We start from the raw sequence: 15,006 nt of genomic DNA, 5'->3' as shown, positions 1-15,006 counted from the left end.
TGCTCCGCAGCGGGAGAGGCCACAACAGTGAAAGGCCCGCGTACTGCAAAAAAAAAAAAAAAAAAAAAAATGTGATGGCTTATTTTCTAATTCTCTATATCAGACCATATTAAATCAGATTTATTTATTTTTTAAAATACCAACATGTTTCAGTCACTCTATGAAGCAATTTTACATTTTATTGTATTTAATCCAAGGAACAATTTTTTTTATTTAATTTTTTTTGTAGTAAGAATGCTTAACATGACACTTACTCTTAAAATTTTAAGTTTAAGATATAGCATCCTTCACCCTAAGGACAGTATTGTACAGCAGATCACTAGAACTTATTCATCTCATGTAACTGACACTTTATGACTATTGAATAGCAACTCCCAATTACCCCTGGAAACCCAGCCCCTGGCAACTACCATTCAACTCTCAGATTCTATGAGTTTGACTATTTTAGATACCTCATATAAGTGGAATTGTGCAGTATTTGTCTTTCTATAAATGGCTGATTTTACTCAGTTCAGCATAATGTCCTTAAAGTTTATTCATGTTGCCCCGTCTTGGAGAAACTCCTTCTTTTTGAAGACTGAATAGAATTCCATTGTATATACCACATTTTCTTTATCAGTTCATCCATCAATGGACATTTAATTTATTTCAATATCTTCACTCTTGTAAATAATGCAGCAATAAATATAGGAGTTCAGATACCTCTTTGAGATCCTGATTTTAGGTCTTTTTGGATAAATGTCCCCAAATGGGAGTGCTGGATCATATGGTGGTTCTATTTTTAATTTTTGGAAGAATTTTAATACTGTTTTTCTCAGTGGCTGCACCACTTTTTTATTCCCACGAACAGTGTACAGGCATCCAGTTTCTCAACATCTTCACCAACACTTGTTTTCTCTGTTTTTTGGATAATAGACATCCCAACAGGTGTGAGGTGACATCTCACTGTGGTTTTGATTTGCATTTCCCTGATGACTAGTGATGTTGAACATCTTTTCATCTATCTGTTGGCCATTTGTACGTGTTCTTTAGAGAAATGTCTATTCAAATCTTTGCCCATTTTCTAAGTCGGTTATAGTGTTTTCTCTATTGGGTTGTAGATTACCTTTTCATTTTGTTGATTGTTTCTTATTCTGTGCAAAAACTTTTTAGCTTGATGTAGTCTCACTGGTCTATTTTTGGTTTTTTGCCTGTGCTTTTGGTGTCATACCCATAAAATCTTTGCCAAGACCATTGTCATGAAGCTTTTCCCTTATGTTTTTTCCTAGAAGTTTTGCAGTTTCGGGTGTTACATTTAGGTCTTTAGTCCATTGTGGTTTGATTTTTGTCTATGGTATAAGATAAGGATCTGATTTCATTCTTTCACATGTGAATATCCAGTTTTCCCAGCACCATTCATTAAATAGACTATACTTTCCTCATTGTATATTCTTGGCACCCTTATCAAAGGTCAGTTGACTATAGTGTGGATTGATTTCTGGGCTATTTATTCTGTGCCGTTGGCCTATGTGTTTATTTTTATGCCGAGACCATACTTTTAATTACTGTAGCTTTGGAATATATTTTGAAATCAGGAAATGTGATGCCTTCAGCTTTGTTCTACTTACTCAAGATGATTTTGCCTATTCAAGGACTTTCATGGTTCCAAATACATTGTAGGATTGTTTTTTATATTTCTTGAAAAGATGCCATTGGGATTTTGACAGGAGTTGCATTGAATCTACAGATTGCTTTCAATACTATGGACACTTTAACAATATTAATTATTTCAGTTCATGAGCATGGGTTATCTTTCTATTTTTCTGTTTCTTCAATATCTTTCAGTAATGTTTTGCAGTTTTCAGCGTACAGATCTTTCATCTCCTTAGTCAAGTTTATTCCTAAGTATTTTATTGTTGTTTGTTGCTACTGTAAATGAGATTATTTCCCTTTCAAACAGTTTATTTTAGTCTATAGAGATGTAACTGATTTTTGCATGTTGATTTTGTATCCTGCAACTTTCCTGAATGTATTTATTAATTCTAATAGTTGTGTGTGTGTGTGTGTGTGTGTGTGTGTTCTTTAGAGATTTCTATATATAAGATTACATCATCTATAAACAGGGACACTTTCACTTCTTCCTTTCTGATTAGGATGCTTTTTTTCCCCCTTATTCATTTCTAGTTATTTGGGCTAGGATTTCCAGAACTATGTGGAATAGAAGTGGCAAGAGTGAGCATCCTTGCCTTATTTCTGATATGAACTAAAACTCTGAAAGATTTTTTCTAAATGAGTATATTAGCTGTGGGCATTTATTATAGAGACTTTATCATGTTGAAGTAATTTCTTTCTATTCCTAGTTTGTTGAGAGTTTTTATCATGAGAGAGTGTTGAATTTATCAAATAGAGTTTCTGCATTGCTTATTGGTATGACCATGTGATTTTTTTTTTTTTCTTTTTTTGCGGTACGCGGGCCTTTCACTGTTGTGGCCTCTCCTGTTGCGGAACACAGGCTCCCGACGCGCAGGCTCAGCAGCCATGGCTCACAGGCCTAGCCGCTCCGCGGCACGTGGGATCTACCCAGACCAGGGCATGAACCCGTGTCCCCTGCATCGGCAGGCGGACTCTCAACCACTGCACCACCAGGGAAGCCCTGACCATGTGATTTTTATCATTCATTCTGTTGATGTGCTGAATCACAATGATTGATTTTTGTATGTTAAATAATCCTTGCCTCACAGGAAAAAATCCCACTTATTCATGGTGTATGAGCCTTTTAATGTGCTGTTGAATGTGATTGCTAATATTTTGGTTGAGGATGTTTGCATCTCTACTCATCAGATATTGTTAGGTTGTCTGAAACTAGAAATGTGTCCATTTCTTCTAGGTTATCCAGTCTGTTGTATAATTATTTATCATAGCCTCTTACAATCCTTTCTATTTCTGTGACATCAGCTGTAATTCTCATCTTCTCTTTTTTTCTTAGTCTAGCTAACAGTTTGTAAATTTTGTATATGCTGTCTATAAGAAACTCAGTTTAGATTTAAGGACACACATAGGCTTGAGTGGCTGGAGGAAAATCATACACATTCATTAAAGTTGAGATCAGGCTGCCTTCACTATCACTTGTGAATATGACAGATAAATGTGTGACTGACTGGTCTCTCTTATGACTTTCTATATGTGGCTCTAAATTTTGTTTTTACAGGGTTCCAGAGCTCATGTAGCTTTTCCAGATTTCTTCAGGAACTCCACAGCAGAGTGGTGGACAAGGGAAATTATAGATTTCTACAATAACCAGATGAAGTTTGATGGCTTGTGGATTGTAAGTAAACTTCAATTTATATTTTAAGTTATTTATTGTGTATTGATTATGCAAAATTCTTACTAGATTTTAATAATGTTAACAAAGTATTCTTTATGAAATTAGCTCACTCATTTTTTCCATAGAACTTTCTTATGCAAAAGACTGCTAAAATGCAGTTTTAACAATTCAGTTTAAGTATTTAGTTGCTTTTTCCTGAATATTAAAGTTGAATATTTTCAACTTGACCAAGAGACCAAAATAGTCTCTTTATATAATAATATATAAATGCTTATAAATATTTATTTTATTTTCATTCAATACAGATATGTCTCACACTCGACTGTCAGTCTTTGGTGTAAGAAGTCATAAACTCTTACAGATGTAGCAAAATCATCTTCTAAATAATATCCTAATTTTAACTTTAAAATGCTGGCAATAAGATTTTTAATATAATTTTGAGATAGCATAAAAAGAATTTACTTTATCACAAGTAAATATTTAATACAGGAGATATTTATGTAATACTTATCTAGATTTTTGGAGGTGACATTTCTACTCTGCTGATTTTTCAATATGTATGCATTAATTTACTTACTTTTTTAATTAAAGAAACTTATAGGGGTGCTGTTATGTACAAGCCTTGAGGATGTAAAGTTGTATAAAGATAGTTTTTTTTAATTATATAAAGTTATGTACTATAAGGGATTCCATTAAATATATCCCCAATAATTATATCTTGATCCAGAAAAGATAACCTTTTTATGGTGGAGGAATCACCTTTAAATAGCAACTAATTTATATATTTATATGATGGCCCGTTTATATATGGTTACTAAAATTCTGAAATGTGTACTCAATAGAGATACTCTGAAATTTTCTGTATTTGTAAACTATTATCTTGTGGTTTTAAAAACCACAAACCATTGTTTTAAAAAAACTGATACAAGGCTCCAAGGCAGAAATGGAGGGAAAGACATGGGGGAATATACACTATTATAATTTAATGTCTAGAAACATAGAAAACAATTCACTTTTATATAGATTTTATCTACAGAGAAAAATAGGACATTTTATGGTTTTCAAAAGGAGATGTGAATTGTAAAATGTTAAGAAAGACTGAGCTAAACTAAATTCTTTAGTATTGTTGAGATGCCTTATACTTTTGCTTTTTAGAATAGTAAAGTACTATTATTCAAATATCCTACTTTAATTTACTGGGTCTCTGAATTAGTTCTTTTAAGAAGATATGCCCTAAATTTGTTTTTTGTTTACTTTTCTTTCTCTTTTTAAGGATATGAATGAACCATCAAGCTTTGTAAATGGAACAACTACTAATCAATGCAGAAATACAGAGCTAAATTATCCACCTTATTTCCCAGGTACAATATTGCTGCTGTGCCTTGGCTGTTATCATGCTATTATTATTTATTAATCAGGTTTATATACCTTATGACATAGAGAACAGGATTCACATTTCCAATACTCACTACCCATCTACACACTGGACCACATCTCAACCCATTACCAATATCATCTAAATCATCTAACATTACTTCGAGAAGAAAACTCAAGAAACATGTTTTATCTATATGAATAGATTTCTAAATTTGAAGTTGTTACTTTGATTTTCTTAAGAATCTTCCCAGATGTGAGAATTGTAAATATTCTTTAAGATAAAAAATTAAAATCTTTTATAAAGATTTTTTAAAGTTTTTCTTTATTAGGAAAAAAGTGAAACAATGCTAACAACACTTCTTTGGTTGTCCCTGACCTAGGAGGGAAAAGTACAGTCTTTCAACATTCATCCTCATGCTCTTATGTAGGCAGTAAACTGCATAAACAGTTACATCTAAAGTGATGGCAAAGCTCTGAAAATTTGCATCTGAAACTGAGAAAATATGCCAGGGCCTTATGTTAGCAAATGGATTTTTTAAAAAAAATCTATTTAATCAGTATTTCTCATCTAAATGCATAAAATATAGTAGACTTTTCGGAGTACACTTACTTTTCAGGTTTTTATGAGTTCATGTTAATTAGTAACATTTTTATTATTGAATATAGTAAAATTGTGCACATATTTTCCAGTCACAACTGTAATTGCAATCACATTGCAGACCATTTTTTCATTTATAATTAGCATAAACAAAGTGCACAAATGGTTGAAAAATCAATATTTTCAAACAATGATTAATGTTTTGCCAAAATAATTTATAGTTACAATTTACATATTTCAATATAAGTTACTTTATAACATATTAATTTTTTTTTATTAATTCTCCCCAGAACTCACAAAAAGAACTGATGGATTACATTTCAGAACCATGTGTATGGAAACTGAGCAGATTCTTAGTGATGGATCATCCGTTTTGCATTACGATGTTCACAATCTATATGGATGGTCACAAGCGAAACTTACTTATGAGTAAGCAATCTTCATAATCATCATTTCTGACTCTTATTTTTTAGATATTAAATTTAATGTTACCTCTTTTGAGTCCTTCCCTGCTGACCTTATCTTACTTGGTCCTTCATGGCACTTAGAATAATTGTCTCTTTCTCTGTATCTTTGTTTTAAATTTTTATCCAATTCCCAAAAGAACCCTGAACCATTTTATTTTGTTCCCCAGTATGCACCCAGCTTATAGTAGCAAAATGCCTAACAAATAGTCGGTGCTCAAAGAATAATTTTTAATGAATAATTGAGTAAGTAATATATAGTTTGATGGCACTAATTAAAACATGAAATCTGACTAAATCTGCTATTTAAATCCATTATTAGCAAATAAGAATAAATGTCAATGACCTTAAGCTTCTTAAACGTTAATATCCATATTAAACAAAATCTTATATGAGGCTAATGATGATGGAATACAGGCCATTCTTTGAGTATCAAGTCTTTATTAACACTGTGCAATAAAATGTTCTGCAATGATAGAAATGTTCTATAATTCTCTATTGTCCAATATGGTAGCCACTAGCCATATATGGTTGTTGAGCAATGTGGCTAGTGTGACTCAGGAATAGAATTTAAAATTTTACTTAATTTTCATAAATGTAGATTAAATAGCCCCACATGGCTAGTAGTCACTATATTACACAGTGCAGCTCTAGATCACTGGTTCTTAACTACACACTGTAATCAACTGGAGATTATTTTTTTAATTTTTATTTTATATTGGAGTATATTTGATTTACAATGTTATGTTAGTTTCAGGTGTAGAGCAAAGTGATTCAGTTATGTGTATACATATATATATTCTTTTTCAAATTCTTTTCCCATTTAGCTTGTTATAGAATATTGAGTAGAGTTACCTGTGCTATACAGCAGGTCCTTGATGGTTATCTATTTTAAATATAGTTCAAACTGAAGATTTTTTAATAAATGCTGATTTAATTAACCTGAACTATAGCATAAGTATCTGAATTTTTAAAAATCCCCCAGGTGGTTCTAATGAGTATCCAGGGTTGAAAACCATGGTTCTAATATATGACGGAAGTTGGAAAAAGAATGAAAAGCATTTTGGAGTAAAGGATATGGGTAATATTTCCTCACTTAGTGAAACATGCTTATCTTATTTCTAGCACTAAATTCTTTTTCAACCTAGGATATGTGAATTATTTAAGATATTATTACGTGAATGAATGACTACAGGTTTGTTGACCAAATGCCAGTGTAAGGGCACTAAGAACATAGAGAAAGACTAAGGAATGTCAGCAGAACAGGAATAAAGATGCAGAGAATGGACTAGAGGACATAGGGAAGGGGAAGGGCAAGCTGGAACAAAGTGAGAGAGTAGCATTGACATATATGCACTACCAAATGTACAATAGATAGCTAGTTGGAAGCAGCTGCATAGCACAGGGAGATCAGCTTGGTGCTTTGTGACCACCTAAAGGGGTGGGATACAGATGGTGGGAAGGAGACGCAAGAGGGAGGGGATATGGGGATATATGTATGCATATAGCTGATTCACTTTGTTATACAGCGGAAACTAACACAACATTGTAAAGCAATTTTACTCCAAAAAAGATGTTAAAAAAAAAAAAGAGTAAACAAACTGACAAAAAAACAAAATCTGTGTAATGTGATAGATACTACAATAGTGTTATGAGAAACAAGGAGAGTGCTCAGCTAACTCTATCAGGAAAGTAGAAGTGACATCAAAAGAAAAGTTATCATTTGAACTGATCTTGAAGAAAAAAAAGAAATATGCTGGGGAGTAAAGGAAGGAAACTACATTTCACCAAGGCAAAGAAAGTAAATAAAATTTGTCATAAGCTATTTCTAGGATATCTATGGCCACCTAAACCATAATAAGTGCATTATAGCTTCTACAATTGGGATCTCTGGACAAGAATCATGGATTTGCTCTTTGTCGATCTGTGACAAGGATATGGTTGGCACACTTCTAGGATTTAATGAATGTGTCAGTATGTTACTAGACAATGCCAATGACTTTAAAATCTCCATGGAGAGAGGAATAATAATCAATTAAAATATATTTGGCTAAGTGGAAATAAAACAATGCTGGTTCCTGGGAAATAAGGGTCTGAGGTGGGGATGAATTTCCTTGTCTTGTGCTAGAATTTTGTGTTGTTTGACAATAACATCAAAATAGAGGCTCTTCAAGATTATAAGTTCTATTATGCAGTAATTCAAAGTTGTGTATAAAGAGAAACTACTTTGGAGAAACACTGACAATGTCAACTTGAAAAAATTCATAAAAAATATTTTGTAATATAAAAAAAAGAGTAAACAAACTGGTCTTCAGTAATGCCTTTTTATTGGGACAAATGCTTCTTTAGTTAACCCTACTGGAGCATAATATTGCAGCACAATTATCCTCAGCTAACCTCACTTTACCATAAAGCTATAGATATTAAACATAACAAAAATATTGAGAAGTGAGTGATGAACTCTTTGGCAAAACTTATGCATCTTGAGATGAAAGTATGTACTTTAAGGAAAATTGGAAGAAAATATTTTTTTCATAGAGGGAAGTAAATTGAACTTCTGGAGCACATTACAGAATCTAGCATGGTTCCTGACACACTGTAGGATGTTTAGTAAATGTAAGTGAATCAATTTTTATCTCACCACAACTATCAAAATTATATAAGTAAATTCAAGGCAAAAGTAGGTAAATTTCTAAATAGTTGATATACAAAGGTGTTTAGAGATGTTTAAGACCCATTTTTAACTCTTAAATAACATTATGAAGAAGATATCAGTACAATCTTCTAAAGAACATCCCTTTAATAATGTTAATTTTGCTCCTGTCCATAAAAATTTTCAGTAACATTTAACCACATTTGTTGTTTAAGTTAAACAGATTAATAAATTTTAAATGTTGAATTAGAAAGCCCAATTTATGCATAGCTATAGACTTTTTATATCTTTTAAATACTTTCTTACTATTTATTTTTTTCAGTTATATGAGAAAAAAAAATTGTTGAACTCTCCTTCAGATATTTTAGAGATTAAATATAGTCATTATACGTTTAAGACCTTAACAAATGTAAAAGGATGCTATAAATAAATAATGTTTAAGCAAATAATGGAGAGTAAAGACTTTTTATCATTTGAGAAAACTGAAAGGATTAAGAGTGTAATTTATTTCTTAAGTTACTCAGACTGTACCATTTTATTGTTCCTTTCTGTGACTCATTTTCTGTTTTCAAAATTGGCACACATTTGACATTCACCTAGTTCTTGTTATTGTGCTCTTCACTTAACATGAAACAAACAACCGAAACAAGGAAAGAACAGAATGAGTGGATGCAGAAATAGGAGGTAAATAATCAGCTTGAAAGACTGCAAACAGTTTCATAGAAAAAACCTTGGAGATCAGTGGCAGATGAAGAAGTTTCATGTATAAATCCCATACAAAAAGTTTTCAGTCTTCAATTGATCTTTGTCTTATTTAAAATTCAATATTGTACTGAAATAAAGCCTATGCTTCAGATATAGGGAGAAATATATTTTTAAAATTTCAAATTGTGTGTTTAAATCTCAGATAATTATCCAAGGATTATACAGCTATATATTCTATACTTTCATCTTCAACAATACCTTGAATGACTTTTGAGAGTACTACATATTTTTCATTAGAGAGAACATAGAAAAATCAAAGTCTTTGACTCCCTTTGGAAGTTCAGGTTGTGTTAAGTATATAATTTTTAAGTAAATGCCCAAGATTTTTGTAATCTTAATTTAGAATGAAATAAAAATGCTAATAAATATAAGTTCTTTTCTCAGATATTCCTAGAGACTGGGTTATTTAGCAACTTGGAAAATTATGTTGCTTTTCGATGTTTAGTGAATCTAACCTGAAAAATAAGAGGGACTTTTTTTGGGGGAGAATTGTGTACTATAGGAAGTGACCTCTTCTTGAAATTGTTTTTAACAAAAAATAAGACCAGTATAGATTAAAAAAAGAAAAACACTATATAGGTCATATATAATTTGGAAGTTTTCTTGGTTATAGCTGTAACTTTCTCTTAATTAACTGTTAGTAACTTGAAAAAATATGGAATATGTGTCTCTTAGATATTACTTTCTGATTACTATGGCTGAGTTGAACATTGATATAGCTGGTATCAATGTTTAAAAAAGGTTGAGATCTGAATCCATAAAACCATTTCCATGGTTTAGACTTTCACATTCTTCTCACTAAAGAAATCTCAAATTTAAGATTTACTTATACACTCAGAAACAATGGAAATATTTCAGCTTATAAAAATTGTTATCCAACTCTAAAACTAAAACTGAAATTACATTTTCTGATCTAATGGTGAGTCTCTTTGAGTTGTGAAACTGGCAAGTTACTATTTCTAATGGATAGTAAATATATAATACTAAATTTTTTGCTTTCTAAAAATATAATTCAAAAAAAGTCTTTAGTTTTCAAAGAGATTTTTTAAATAAACATTGAGAGAAACAATCCTGTATAACTTTCTCTTCTTTGAGCATTACTGGTCAGTATTCTAAAATAATTTAATATCACCCAGTCAGAGACAGCAGTATTGGGGGTATATTTACCAATTGATTTCATCAGTAATTAAAAACAGTAGTCAACTTAATCATTTTGAAATTATTATCTTTAGAAACCATGACAAAAATAATGATATTTATTTATTGTTAGGGCTTTAAACTATTTAATTTTTTTTTTCAGTTCAATATTCTCCTTTCACATAACCCACATTTGTAATCTACATGTACAGTTTTCTAAAAATCATTGTTTTCCTTTAGGAGGACTTTTTTTCCCAATAACATAAGATATTTTTATAACTTTTCTAATACTTTTCAAAAACTGCTCATGCAGACAATTATAAACATGTAATAAAAATGTTTCTGTAACACAATATTGAAATTCTTTTTATAAGCTAAATTTTCCAAATCAACTTGTAACAGAGAACAAACTGTATTATGGTTGAAAAGTGTTTCTTAAAATTAAATTAAGTTCATTGTGATTAACCATCTGTAAAGTTGGAGCATGGTGGAAATGTCTACAAAATATTTATAGCTATGTAATTTTAAATTACAGTTTTAGTGGTGGCAAGTGATTTCCCAAATAAGAAATATTCTGTGAAGGGTTACAAAGGAGATTTTTCTAATGCAAGAGGTTAAATTTCCCTTAAGAGAAAATTGTTATGAAAATCTTTTATGCAGAATTCTTCTCAATCAGAAATCTAAAAAGACATATATTTGGTTATTAACTTTTTGCAAAAGTAAGGCAGAAAAAAAGAACCTTCAAGAATATGTATTTCTTGTATGTGGAAACATTAAAGATTTGGGACAACTCTATCCTTGTAAATAATTTTTATATCAATTAAATAAAATGAATTTTCTTTACCAATTAACTAAACTTAAGATATAAGTTTCCATGAAGATTTCTAAACTGATCATCAGTTCTTCCATTCCCTATATAAATATACATTCATTTCTTGTTAAATGCAAATACGTGTGACATATGTTAAATATATTACTGATTCTCAATTGACTAGATCCTTTATATTTGTTATAAAAAATGAAGCAGTGAAGATGGTTTTCTTATATGATTTTTTTAAAGAGAGACATACAAGTAGGAAATTTTAAGTTAGCAAATACAATATTGTTTATACTATCAACAGATGGTTCAATATATCATCATATATCTGTTTAAAATATTTTCAGTTTCCTGTAATTTTGAGATATTCATGAATTCAAAAGTTTCTTAAGCTACTATTATACGTATTAGGTGTAAGGAATATAAAGAAGATTAAGTCAGTCCTTAACCTCAAGAATCTCAAGGTGTCATTTAAGAAGCTTTATGTATAAACAAATCAGTACAATTACTGTGGTCCATCTTTAACAAGGAAATGATTAGATACAGTTTATAATATGGTAATGGGTTATAAATCTGCCTAATTAATTATTTGAAATATTTCCTCCTAATATAGTTCTCTGGTCCTTGTTCATATACAAATTATTTTAAGTAATATAAAAATAAACATTTTCTTTCCAATTAATATATATATGTGAATACTCCCTAAAACAGGGAGTATTATAGCAAATATTCTCTGCAGAGTAATATGAAGATTAAATGTTGACAAGTTATAGATAAGAAGGGTTGGAGCAATTAATGGAGCCTAAATCTTTATAAGAGAACACATTTAAGTAGAATAAAATGTGTTCATTCAAAAACTTTCAATATAATTAGTTGATTTGATGATATCAATAGTTGACTTATATTCACTGAACCAATAAATAAAGGGCCACTTAGACATGTCACTCTGGAAAATGTTGGAAGGAAAAAAGATGTCCTTCATGCTTGTAAGGATTTTATAGTATAATGAGCAAAGACTCACTTATAAAGAGCTAGTCGTAATAAGAGACAGCATAGACACCATAAATCGGATAGTTTTTTTCTTTAATGAAGTGGTCCTAAGTAGAAATATCCAAAGAACATACCTCATATAAAAACTCATAGATCCTCTCCATCTATATTAGTGCATTGCAGAAGGCAACTGGCAAAAGAGGAATTGTTATTTCTCGTTCCACATATCCTACGGCTGGAAGATGGGTAGGACACTGGCTTGGAGACAGCTATGCAAAATGGGACAATTTGGACAAATCTATCATTGGTATGTGAAAGTCACCATCTTTATCATTATTCTTTTAAATCTTCTATTAGGTATTCACTTTTGCTAGTTCATATACTTTGTAAGTCCTCCTCTGAAATGTGCTTTTGGCATCGTATTTTATGACAAACAGCATAATGAAAAGGCAATGGGCCAGAAAGCAGGATCTAGTTTATTTTGAGAAAATAATTTCATCCCTTTTGGTCTCAGTTTCCTTTTATGAAAGGGCAAGATATGGGAAGGATAACATATAGAGCTAAGAATAGAAATGCTTAGAAATTCTAGATTCTAGGGAATAAGAATCACTCATAGATGCTAAAGTATGAAACATCTCAAACCAAATTTTGAAAGTTTTCTAACAATAGTTGGATAAAGAGTAAATGAAATATTATTTTAAAGAGAATATTTTTCTGTTTCATATCTAGACATAAAAATTCTTTACTATTTATATTAGGATTCAAGGAAAACAATCAATGTTTAGAGATATTCCTTTAAAAGAAGACCTGGGGGCTTCCCTGGTGGCGCAGTGGTTGGGAGTCCGCCTGCCGATGCAGGGGACACGGGTTCGTGCCCCGGTCTGGGAAGATCCCACATGCCGCGGAGCGGCTGGGCCCGTGAGCCATGGCCGCTGAGCCTGCGCGTCCGGAGCCTGTCCTCCGCAACGGGAGAGGCCACAACAGTGAGAGGCCCGCGTAACGCATAAAAAAAAAAAAAAAAAAAAAAAAAAAAAGAAGACCTGGGAATTCACATGCTTTCTATTTTATTAAAATGATCATTCCTCATGAGATTTTTAGCTAATAAGGATAATTCAATTTGTTTCATATAATGAGACCTATGGTTAAATAATTACAGAGACAGCATTTTATTTTAAAAATAAAACCAAGGAAGACTTCCCTGGTGGTGCAGTGGTTAAGAATCCGCCTGCCAATGCAGGGAACACGGGTTTGAGCCCTGGCCCGGGAAGATCCCAAATGACACGGAGCAACTAAGCCTGTGCTCCATAACTACTGAGCCTGCACTCTAGAGCCCACGAGCCACAACTACTGAAGCCCGAGTGCCTAGAGCCCGTGCTCCACAACAAGAGAAGCCACTGCAATGAGAAGACCACACACCACAAGGAACAGTAGCCCCTGCTCGCCGCAGCTAGAGAAAGCCTGCACGCAGCAACGAAGACCCAATGCAGCCATAAATAAAAAATAAATAAATAAATAAATTTATTTTTAAAAAAAGGAACCACTAACACTTTCTTCTCATACTATAATGTGTTCGTAACTGTTTTGTGATCTAAATGTGTCATCTTGAAAGTGTCAAGGAGGCATTATTAGAGTGTCTTATTTTTATAAATGTCATTAACATTGTAAAGTAAAAAATACATAAATTTCATGGGAAGAAATGATAGAAAAGTATATTAATAATCTGAAAAATATTTCATTGAATTAGAGGTCAGTATTAGAAATAGAACATCTTCATAAATAGAAAAAAAACAGATGTCAAAATATATGAAATAGTGGCCTTCTATAATTTTTTCCTAATTTTTTTAGGTATGATGGAATTTAGTTTGTTTGGAATGTCATATGTAAGTAGCTCTATTCCTTTTATCTTCATCACTTGTTAATATTAAGAAACAAACTATTAAAATTAATTAAATATAACTGTATTTTAGACTGGAGCAGATATCTGTGGTTTCTTCAACAATTCAGAATATCAGCTCTGTGCCCGCTGGATGCAACTTGGAGCATTTTATCCAAATGCAAGAAATCACAACACTGCATTTAATGGAGTATGTAATTACTGCATTTACTCTCATTCCTTTGCCCCACTAACCTTAAACGTTTTTGAATAGAATTCACCCTTCCTGGCTGATTTCCAGATGAATCTTTTGAATCTCTTTACATTTACTGATGGCATCTGAGCCCATCACTCTGAGAAGTTTCTGACTTGGGTTTTCTTTATACTTTGGGGTTCAAGACTTGGTTAGCTGGCATACTTACTGCTGTTCTATATAATTTTGAATTAGCCAGAAAAAAAATTCCTTCTGGAAATTATTCCAAACCTGGACAGAACGATAAAAAAAAATCAGTTTCAAACTAAATAATTAGAAAAGTCATTTAAAATCAATGCACAAAATGGGCAGATTTAAAAAGCAAATGTTTTAAAAATGAGTTGAGAAACAGAAAAAAATAAAAGGAAAAGGGAATCATGAAAACTAATTTCTGAGTGGTGACACTATTTACTTTACTATATACTTTACTAAACTGGAAGAACTTTTGGAGACAATAATAAAAATTATGAAAAAGTATAAACAATTGCAAGCAATATATAAGTAAGTGCTAAATTTTGTTATACTTTCAGTGAAGACATATAGAAGAAAGATAAATTATCAAAATGCACCTCATGGAAGAATTGTAGACAGAGCTGGTCTTTTAAGGATGGGTTCCAGCCATAGTAACCGAATGGTAGAGCTCAACATGAGTTTTGAATTCTTCATGTCATCCTGGGAAATTTTTTGTCAGAATAGAAGGGAGAATTTATATTAGAAAATGAAAAATAAAAATGAAAATCTATACAAAGTTAGAAGGCATATGGGACCACATTTT

At 31.6% G+C, this 15,006-nt stretch overlaps 1 protein-coding gene across 1 annotated transcript in view; it reads left to right on the top strand.

Moving 5' to 3' along the window:
* SI (sucrase-isomaltase) overlaps positions 1-15,006 on the top strand; it is a 98,928-nt gene that overhangs the window by 69,238 nt on the left and 14,684 nt on the right. Inside the window, exons 34-39 of the mRNA XM_032630533.1 lie at positions 3,188-3,304; positions 4,578-4,665; positions 5,570-5,708; positions 12,279-12,412; positions 13,951-13,985; positions 14,073-14,189. Coding sequence (XP_032486424.1) covers positions 3,188-3,304; positions 4,578-4,665; positions 5,570-5,708; positions 12,279-12,412; positions 13,951-13,985; positions 14,073-14,189 — 630 coding nt within the window. The remainder of the gene's footprint in view (positions 1-3,187; positions 3,305-4,577; positions 4,666-5,569; positions 5,709-12,278; positions 12,413-13,950; positions 13,986-14,072; positions 14,190-15,006) is intronic.

The sequence above is a fragment of the Phocoena sinus genome, chromosome 4 (genome assembly GCF_008692025.1).
Source record: "Phocoena sinus isolate mPhoSin1 chromosome 4, mPhoSin1.pri, whole genome shotgun sequence".
In the NCBI taxonomy this organism is placed as follows: Eukaryota; Metazoa; Chordata; class Mammalia; order Artiodactyla; family Phocoenidae; genus Phocoena; species Phocoena sinus.
Note: the sequence above shows the minus strand (reverse complement) of the source record. Positions and strands in the feature narration are given on the sequence as shown.